At 39.3% G+C, this 11182-nt stretch overlaps 1 protein-coding gene across 1 annotated transcript; it reads left to right on the top strand.

Moving 5' to 3' along the window:
- The first annotated feature begins 860 nt into the window (after positions 1-860).
- Positions 861-3372, top strand: LOC129829358 (homeobox protein Hox-C12a-like). The gene is made up of 2 exons (XM_055891027.1): positions 861-1468; positions 2378-3372. The coding sequence occupies exons 1-2, from the start codon at positions 862-864 to the stop codon at positions 2614-2616; spliced, it is 846 nt and encodes a 281-aa protein (XP_055747002.1). The 5' UTR covers position 861; the 3' UTR covers positions 2617-3372.
- The last annotated feature ends 7810 nt before the right edge of the window (positions 3373-11182 follow it).

Here is an 11182-nt window from a genome sequence, read left to right on the forward strand (position 1 = left end):
GGTGCTTTGCTATTATAACAGCTACGCTGTGATGCATAATAGCGATTCCTACAGAGCATCTTCAGAATGATAATACCACAAATCAACTAATTAATGGTATATGGTTCAGTACGTCTCCACGGATTGAATCAGTTAAGTTCCCTCTGCTAACTTGTAAAGTTTATATAAAAGAATTGTGAGGTACAGGCCTATCACCGTCCCCATAGAGTTTGGCTGCGAACGTTTATAGGGGGTATCTGTTAAATTTGTTCATGAGTGTATGAGAGAATATTATGTGAGATATACACTCTTAAAGTAACCTTATAGAATATCGTCTGATTTTAACAGAGCCGCTAGAGTAGAGAGCAGCAATGAGCATCAGTCTTTTCTTAAAACAAGCTTGTAAAAGACGGACATCACAGCTTTATATGACATTTAATTCAAACATAATTTGCTCGAAAAAAAACGATGCACCTTATCCTTCTAGGAAAATAAATAGTTTTCATAAGAAATAGTATTTTAAAACCTTTGCCAGCTAATAAAAATATTAAACGAGACTAGGGACTGTTACATATATTTGTACAGTAGAGGAGAAAAAGGGAGAAGTAGGTTTGGAATCGACTGGGTTCCAGAGAAGAAAAACAAGATTATACATATTTAATAAAACATTTATAGTATTTTTTTAAAGCACATAAACCCCGTAATACAGAAGTTAATGTTTTGTTTTGTCTGAGGTGGACCAAGTGGGTGGTACCCTTGTGTAGCATAATTTAGTCCTTAGATCACATGACTTTAGGTTGACCAATCAGGTGCACCCCGAGGTTTAACTACGTTAAATGTCAGATTGCAATAAACTAGAAGCTGTTGGTCGGGCCCGCGGAAATGGGCGAGCATAATCTTCTTAATCCCGGGTTTGTGGGACCTTTGGTAAACATCCACACTGGAGACACTTTTTACTTTCCGAATTTCCGAGCCTCGGGGGGACAACTGGCGGGGCTACCATCTCTCCCCTACCCGAGAAGGGACAATGTTTGCTCCCTCCCGTGGAACCCATCCGAGCCCTGCAATGGATACTCTCAATCCTATTTTAGCAGCCCCGTGTCTATTAACCCTTCTTTCAACCGGTCGTGTGAAATTACTCGGCCGGAGGAGAGTAAATGTTATTATAGCAACGGCAGCAGAGAGAGCTGTTCAGGTGGTGGCGGGAGCAGCCTAAAGCGAGAGGATAAAGCGAGGGACACTTCGTCATTCATAACATCTGATCACGGGATGCACTCTGGCATGGGCAGCAATAACATTGGTGCATTTTCTAAGTATAATTATGGGACCGAGCAACTCATTCAAGACCCGCCATCCTGCCAATCTCTGGAATCCGATTCCAGCTCCTCGCTTCTCAACGAGGGCAGCAAAACATCCTCCAGCGACCCTCAGACCCTTCTGTCACCAGGAAACCACACCGCCCACTCGGGCAACATAGCTGCATGCGGAGGTGGGTCCCATCCTCATTCATCCAAACACTGTTGTATGAATTTATAAATCCCCAAAATGCTCGTTTATTATCAAAGGAATTGTGTCGTTCAGCATAGCCAGAGGTTTGTTGTTGGCTCTAGTGATTTGTTATCATGATGCTCATGTTTTGTTTTTTGCCTGTAGGCGACTTCACTTGTGTGGCAGACAAACGCCGCTAGGGGTTTCCCTCAAATGTTCCATCATGCTTCAAGCGTTTGTGTACAACCAGGAGACTTTAAGCTGCAGACCATTTTAGTCCACGGTCTGTTTTACTGCCACTGCATGCGTCTCAGAGTCAGAGACAAATAATTATGAATAAGCTTATCGATGTGACTGTATCAGTTTGGTTTATCTGTATCATTTCGCTTGTTATAACATGTATATTACGCAAATATTAGGCAGAACAAATGAGTGCAGTGATTTGAAGAGGTGAGGCGCTGTGGATGACTGCATCAAATAGAGAGGGGTTTCGTTTTAATGACTCGTTAACATAATTAATATCTGTCGCTGTGTACTTTAAATGGGGGGGAATGTTGGGGTTTTTGCAAGGAAAGACTTAATTATCATGTTAATGTAGCTTTAACTGCATCAGTAAAACTTCATGTGATACAAACTACTGTAAATTAGTGGTCCCTTTCCCTTTATGTATAAACTCCGAAGAAGGAAAGAGAATTTCAGCTGCAGCTTCTGAACAAACATTCCCCATGTCATTGAATAAGATTCAGACTTAGAAAGGTCCAGATAGAATCGACCAAAACAAGTAAAGTGTTACACAACACATGTTTATGTGCGCAGCACAGGAAGTCACATTGAAAGGAGAATAGTCTTGGAGGTGACTGTGAGCTTAATTTGTAGTCCTAACTATCCATATCTTATATGCCCCCTCCAGGTGCCCCGTGGTACCCGATGCACACTCGGACCCGAAAGAAACGCAAGCCCTACTCCAAGCTCCAACTGGCCGAACTGGAGGGCGAGTTCATGCTGAATGAGTTCATCACCAGACAGCGGCGGAGGGAGCTGTCTAACCGCCTCAACCTCAGCGATCAACAGGTTAAAATCTGGTTCCAGAACCGGCGTATGAAGAAGAAGAGACTGATGATGAGGGAGCAAGCTATGGCCTTCTTTTAAATTTCGTAGAGACGTGGCACCATAAGGATAATCGATTGACAGGCAGTGTTTCTCCTGTCTGCAATTGCTATAAATGCATGCATGCACCCCCCTAGACTACTCTCGCTCCATCTCCATCAGAAAGTGCAACATATTTCAGGTGTAGGCCCTAAGGAAAACGACCAAGTGATACTGCTGCGATAACTTAGAATATCTGCAGAGTTATGCAGGATAGTACTACCATAGTGTTGTGGTAAAACACCTATAGCCTACAGACGTTAATCAACTGTAAGATGATATTATTGCGTCCCGGATAGGCCTAAAGGGCGGAATTAGTGCATGATGTCCATGACTGGTGTAATTTCCTAAGCCCTTGAAAATGAATAATTTCTTTTGATAAATGACTTGAAAACTAAATTAACTAAATTAAAAGCAATATAATAAACACGAGGCCAGAGTTTGTGATAAACCTATCAGGCCAATTCTTTACCAATGTACCTGAATCCCATTTACGTGCATTCATTGTTACTGGCAAAGTAGATTGGTTAAGACGAACGACATTGGTTAAGACGAACACAATGCCCTTATCTGCTTTCTCTAGTTCCCTGCCATGTGTTTCGGCACGTTCACGGTCACGAGCAAGGAGTCAGACTCCAAGCCGCAAATCAGAGGATCTTAAACCTCCATGCCAACCTCTCTATGGCTGCAGCGCTTTGAAATATTATTTGCCATGAATTCGTTCATGTGCTGACAACTTTCTCAAGATATTTGATATCCCCCCCCCCCCCCAACAGCCTCTGGATAACTTTGGGGGGTTGGATCAGAACAGATGAGGTTGTGGTTTAAACACGGGTTCGTGCTGGCTGCTATCGAAGATCATAGTTCTCGTAGTTGTGCTGACAGTTCTTCTTCAATTATTCTTCACCATAGAGTTGTTGGAGATCCTTATTGCAATAACAAGTGGAGGTAGAAGTCTTCTTCGTAAATGCACATCCCATAGATAGACTCTCAATAAGCTTTTTGTACTTGATATAGGCCCAGGAATAACGGTTACCGCTGGGAAAGTGCACATTTGAAATGGGCATAATTGAAAGTAGAACTTGACTGAAAAATAGGCTCAGTGGAAAGAAATATCGTATTCTAAACATATATGACATAGAAAATCTAAACGCTGGTGTGTGAACCTTTAACATCTGGGCAGCACAATGTATTATAGTGTTGACTGTATGTGGATTAAAACCCAGCGGTGAAAGATACAGTGAAGCATGTTAGTGATTATGTGAAAAATAAACAAATGGATGATACATAATGATTGCTCGGTACCTTATGACTTTTAAAGTAGAAACAACTGAAAGATTGAAAGACATATCGTCGCATTTTAAAAACCTTTATGATGTATGCATATTATAATTATAATGATTATAATGCATTGGTCGGAGGTGCTGACTATTATTTGTAGGCTACTGTATTTGGTATTCGTTATGTACTATATGGTGTCTCTTTTAACCTTATAACGTGTAGCAAATTGTAAAAGTATGGAAACAATATGATATTTGGGGATATCCTATCTCAATGTAATAGTGTTTTATGTTAATGTTCCTTGTTTGTTTTGTACAATATCGCGTTCCCTTATTTTCTCTTGTGAGGATTGCTTCAAACGTTGTATTGTATAAAAGTAAAAATGACATGAATGTATCTATGTATGAATAAGGTTTCTAATAAACAGAATCTTAAAAAAATAAAAAAGGTTATACCACTATCATTTTACTGTGGTTTCAAGTACTTTATTATGTGATAATGGTACAACAAATGAGTCGCATTCTAGCGTTACACACGGTTATTGCGTTGGATTCTTGTTTGGATATACACGACATATATCTCAGATAAGCTATAGCTTTATTTTGTTTCCGTTTTTCATCTAAAACAAACATTTTGAAGATCTTTAATAAATGCTACTCGGAGTGTGGCAACACATATACTGTAAGTTGAGTAGCTTCCTCATCCAAATATTATAGACACACCTTACAGTAATAGGACTACATTCCAGTTATAATATCCTGAACCTCATAGTTGGCTGGATATTCTGATTATATTTAACCTACATGCTGTTTCAATGAACTTTTACTGTGGTCCGTAGTTGAAGTGATGTGTACAAGAACCCCAGCGCTCTCATTTGGAATGGTAAAACAATATGATGCACTGGTTATGTGGTAATGACAGGTAAACAGAAAATATGGAGTTTGCGTTGCACATATCAGCCAAATAACTCTCAAACATAATTACCATTGAAAATAAAAAAGTATTGGGTATTAAGGGCTTGTCACAATAAAGTGGCGGCTTGTGTTTTTTTCTGAATTGAGATCAATTGTTGGCTTTTCAGTGAACTATGGATGGCCGGATCCGGCGACCGACTCCTGGCACCAGTCAAGTGGTCTGAATTAGTACCTATATATCAAAAAATACTTACGCCTCCATCATACGCTGCTGCCACTTGTGCGTTTTGCCTATAGTTTACTAGCCTACCATACCGTGTTGAATATAGCTTACTAGCCTACCATATGTTCAATATAGCTTACTAGCCTACCATACCGTGTTGAATATAGCTTACTAGCCTACCATACCGTGTTGAATATAGCTTACTAGCCTACCATATGTTGAATATAGCTTACTAGCCTACCATACCGTGTTGAATATAGCTTACTAGCCTACCATACCGTGTTGAATATAGCTTACTAGCCTACCATACCGTGTTGAATATAGCTTACTAGCCTACCATACCGTGTTGAATATAGCTTACTAGCCTTCTATACTGCACTCTTCGGAAAAAAGGCTCTGGATAGAACCAACCAACGTTCAGTTGGTTGCTTCATATATGGCACCACTAAGGGGTTCTATATTGACAACTTTCGGTTCTAAATAGAACCTTATTAAGGGGTGACATATATGAAGAAAACACAAAACACTTTTTGGTCTATCCAGAACCTTTTTTTCTAAGAGTGTGTATTGAACTATATACTCACTATCCTACTATACAGTGTTGAACTATATATTCCTATCCTACTATACAGTATTGAACTATATATTCCTATCCTACTATACAGTGTTGAACTATATATTCCTATCCTACTATAACCTGGCTGACTATACTGTGTTGAACTTAGTATATCTCACCAATATCTTCAAAATAGACATGAGTTTATTGAGAATGTAGAAGGCTGCAAATTTGAATCCATCATCACATTGAGAACATTGAGGTGATACTATGCCACAGTTACTATTCCGTGCTTTCACCTTCCTTTATTTCTTCTGCAATATTCTTATTGTGATTTTGCCATTTTAACTAACCTATGTTCACAGTTTCTACAGTCAGGATATTGAGAGGTGCATTGAGTCATCAACGGAGAGATGCATTGCACCATAATGCTTTTACCATGCGCTAGTTCCTAGCAGCAGCCTATGGATTTGCTTATAGGTAAAGTCAAATGAGAAAAGAGAGAGATTATGTTTTGGGTACTAGCCTACTATACACAACTAGCAATCATCTGAATAATAAGTATTTAGGGATGCATCCGTCTAATAATATTTAATCGAGAAAAATTGAAGTTCAGCTGTGTTCTACCTGAGACATTATGGAGAAGGCAGGGTGGAAAATGTGTGAATTTTACTCACAAGGCAAAACAATATTGTGGTCCTGATTTTAGGTTGCACATAATAGTCTATAATAGTCTAACATGTTAGATTATACCGTACTTAATAGAAGTGAATGCATGCAAATTTGAACTCTGAAAACTGGTATTTGAAGATTAAAATATTCGGGTTACATTCTGTGTGTGTCTTCTTTGGAGTGGTTTTACGCAGAGAATATTCTTGCGGTTTCAATGTCGAATGCCTTTGATGTGTTAAATTAGGGAGTATATTGTACTACGAATATTAGCCTAGTACCTCATACTAATTTTAAAAAATCATAATAATATAAATATTTTGTATGTTATGCAATATATAGCCTACATATTGTCTGGATATGGCCTATATTTCAAAAACTATTTGCATCTTAGAAAATGAGTTCAAAAAGCAATCAATTACATCAGGTTATCATTTTCTCCCAGTGTTTTTTCCCACTTTGAAAACACATATACGACTTGGAACAGGTTATAGGCCCAGTAAATTGCGCAATGCTACTTCTAGTGTTAAACGTGCTTTACGCATCGGCCATTGTATCCAGAAATGAAAAAGAGGCACACTTGACTCAAATGTAGCCTACAAAATATGATGGTAATGTCAGGTAAGAACCAATCTCTGAGACGATGTTCTTCGTTCTTGCGTAGAATGCAGATACGAAGTTATATGTGGTCTGCATGCACACCGATCGCACTTTTGACTTTGAGACTGGCTAAATCTGTTTATGGTGGCTTGACTCCCTTCGCGCCCCGTCACAGAGGTCAGTAAGCGGTACGTGCATGCCCTTCACAGAGAACTTCACAGATAGCCACGTGGCCTAGCAGGCGCCCCAGCACGGCCTCTCTCTCTCTCTCTCTCTCTCTCTCTCTCTCTCTCTCTCTCTCTCTCTCTCTCTCTCTCTCTCTCTCTCTCTCTCTCTCTCTCTCTCTCTCTCTCTCTCTCTCTCTCTCTCTCTCTCTCTCTCTCTCTCTCTCTCTCTCTCTCTCTCTCTCTCTCTCTCAATTTCAATTTCAATTACATTTGAGGGCTTTATTGGCATGGGAAACATATGTTTACATTGCCAAAACAAGAGAAATAGATAATAAACAATAAAACATTTACTGTAAACACTACTCTTACAAAAATTCGAAAAGAATAAAGACATTTCAAATGTCATATTATGTGCATATACACAAATATTGCTGTTGTGATTGGTATTTCACCCTATAGATATGGGAGTTTATCAAAATTGGATTTGTTTTCGAATTATCTGTGGGTCTGTGTAATCTGAGGGAAATATGTGTATGGTCATTTGGCAGGAAGTTAGGAAGTGCAGCTCAGTTTCCACCTCATTTTGTGGGCAGTGTGCACATAGCCTGTCTTCTCTTGAGAGCCAGGTCTGCCTTCGGCGGCCTTTCTTTCTCTCTCGCTCTCTCTCTCTCTATCTCTCTCCATCTTTCTTTCTCTCTCTCTCTCATACCGTTTATGGCACCGAGCACGTTAGAGAGAGAGGAAAAGTAGTGTGCAACGATATTCACTTGTGTGTGTGTGTGTGTGTGTGTGTGTGTGTGTGTGTGTGTGTGTGTGTGTGTGTGTGTGTGTGTGTGTGTGTGTGTGTGTGTGTGTGTGTGTGTGTGTGTGTGTGTGTGTGTGTTGAAGAAAATCAGACAGCATCGTCCAGCATTATCTTTATAATTAGCCTAATAATAATGACATAATAATAATTATAGCCTAATAATACCAATAATAATTATATAATAACAATAGTGGCATTAATATAAATACTTGTAACGAAATAACAATTTAGAGGAGGACCTTTGTACCAGAGTGTCCCCCATTCGTTTTTACAAGCATTTATTGGATGCCTTTAATTCTTATCTAAATCCTTTAGTCCAGACAAACCGAACGCTGTGATGAACTAAACGTGAACTGTGTATTTGCAGTTAATTTCTGAATTTGTTAGCGGATTATTTTTGTTAGCTTCTGTGGCATGGTAAGTATCATGGTTTTGCCAAGGGTTACCCTGTTCAATCAAAACCGGATTTTGATCTTCCAAAGCTCCTCAGCTTGTATTTGTTATTTGTTTAACATTATGTCTGCGTGCACAATCTATTTCGGGGCCTATCCAAGGTTGTGGGGAGTGTTTTCTATAGGTTCTCACCCCCACTCCTTTAACTGATACGTGTGGGCGGGAACAGTGCACGAACTGAAGGTCAAGTTAGTACCTTATATGGATCCCTAGTGTACCAACACACTGACTGAATGACTGACTGACTGACTGACCGACCGACCGACCAACACACTGACTGACTGACTGACTGACCGACCGACCAACCAACACACTGACTGGGTGCAATAGAAATCTGTGAATTGTCCCCCACTGGGACCACAACAAAAACAAACGTCTCACTAGTTTCCTTTTTTTGTGTTTTGTTTTACTTGCTTACTTGCTTTGAGCTGCGCTGTAAGCCTAATAGCTGCCTAATAGCTGTGAAACGGGAAAATTGACTCTGATTGATTTCTGACTGGTAAATACAGACGATGCGTTGACTTATATTTGAAACGTTGTGGTATTGAAATAGAACACTATTCTACTTTAGTGAAAATCCAGTGTAAGCCTACTTTACGAAATAATCATAATTTTAGCCATAGGCTACGTTTTACCAGCTACGCTTCTTTAATATGCATGCACTTTAGTCCTTCAAGCTTATAGCCTATATCGTAAGGCTATAAGTAATGCATGTGCGTTATTCAGTGCACAGTGTCAGTTGTTTCCTAGAATAAAGCGGGACTTGGATGAGGGTGTATAGACCTGCTAGGCTCACTGATCAACACAGCCGCGGCCTCGTTCATTTCTTCAAGTCAATCTGTCATGCCTAATTGTACCGCAACATTAGGGCCTTTTGAAACGTTGTATCTTTGCCATTGTATCTAATATCTTACTGCACGGGAAATGACGTGTTGACTTTTGTTTAGCTTTATTTAACTACGCAAGTCAGTTAAGAACAAAGTCTTATTTACAACGACGGCCCACTGGGGAACAGAGGGTTAAGTGCCTTATTCAGGGTCAGCTCGGGGATTCGATCCAGCAACCTTTCGGTTACTGGCCCAACGCTCTAACTACTAGGCTACCTGCCGCCCCGACTTCAAAGGTGAACTAAAAAACGCAGACAGGGAAACCCACACAGCAATTAGGTAGGGATCCATCTTTATTGACACACACAATAACAGGGGTATGCTTTGCTAACTCATCGTTTGAAACAATAGTAACAAATATCGCAGAAAATAAAGAAAATAAAGTAGTAGGGCTAAAATGTAAATATAGCAATAACTGAATTTGGGTGAGCAGGCTACATTTGCTACATGAAATGGTTACATTTGGATTCGTTTTAGTATAGATTAGACCTGCAGAAATGAACCTATTTACTTTTTTTGCTCTATTCCATTTCACACTTAAATGTAACTTCATATAGACACGTTTATTTGGTGAACTGTGACGCACCTGTGCAAGATATTTATCTTTACGATTTATGTAATAAGATATTCTTCTTTTCGCAATGGAAGCATACTTGTAGTTGATAATATAACCTACAAAAAAAAGTCTAAATATATATTTTAGTGTGATTTATATATTTAGAACTTCTGAAAAAGATTGACTTTAAAAACATTCGCATTTTTTAACAGCCGACATATTCAGACTCATATGCAAAACAAATCGTGGTAAGGAAAGTTGTTTTTTATGTAGGTGCAACATATAGGAGGGAGGTTTAATAACTGTTTAAAAAGGTAAAGTTATTCAGGCCTGCAATTATTGATTATTGTTTGTGTGCATTTTTATTAATGTTCATAAGTAGGCCAAACAAACACTAGCTGGTTTTGTTTTTAGGATGCCCACTACACTTTTCCTCCCTGCAATAAAAAGGATTTGACCAGTCAATAATATTTACCATGGCCTATGATAATAAATTCCTCAGAGGAGCAGACGTTTGTTTCTACTTCAACATATCACATGATAAATATGGATGAAGATAACCATAAAAGAAATTGCCAATATGTGTGAAATAATTTGACACTTTCACAGAATTGATGACAATATTTCATTGATCATTATTGTATAAAACTATTGTAAAACACACCAAATTATTGTCCGCAAAATAATTCAAAGCTATTTAAATGTCCAAACACTGGAGTTCCTTTAACTTGAATGTATATCTTGGTGATGAGAGGACTAATCAAAGGCCTATAATGGTTTGTCAATCTTTGTGCTCCTATAGTCCACAAATAGACTCTGGAGAGCCCTTTTACCGTGTTTATATCATCTGATCTTGTAACCTACTGGTTCCCAGTGCAAATACGTTCAAGCTAGGCGCATTCACTGAGACCTCAGTAAAAATAAGGGCCTTTCTTGTTGTGCTTGAAACTCTTCGCAGCTCATAGAACCACGTTTAACAGCCCGACGTACATCCAATTAAATGTATCTAGGCCATGGGGGGACAGTAACATGATTACTCACGCTCCCCACATTTAGCCCTGGTTCAGACCGCTTTAATATGAGGCGCGCCGGGCCGGCCGTGCGCCTCTCAACAGGAGAACTGTGCTTTCCTTCCGTTTTGGTGCGTGGTGACGAAAGAAGGTCTGTGTCTGGAGCACAGAAGCAAAAAATGTGGATGATGAAATTATTTACAGCATTGTCTGATCCCCAAAAGCTAAGGAATAGGAATAGTCCATAATAGGTTTAGGCTATGAACCGGACCACACAATAGACATGCTATCGATCATAGGCTATTAACAGAACAGCCTACGACTTGTGAGTACACATGCAACTTATTCCCCATGTACTTTTCTAGTGTTAATTTTTGTCCAGATAGTTATTTGTGTTCTAAAAACCATTTAGGCTACCATTGTAATAATGGTGCGAGGTAGAAATACA

Source organism: Salvelinus fontinalis, chromosome 31 (genome assembly GCF_029448725.1).
Source record: "Salvelinus fontinalis isolate EN_2023a chromosome 31, ASM2944872v1, whole genome shotgun sequence".
In the NCBI taxonomy this organism is placed as follows: domain Eukaryota; kingdom Metazoa; phylum Chordata; class Actinopteri; order Salmoniformes; family Salmonidae; genus Salvelinus; species Salvelinus fontinalis.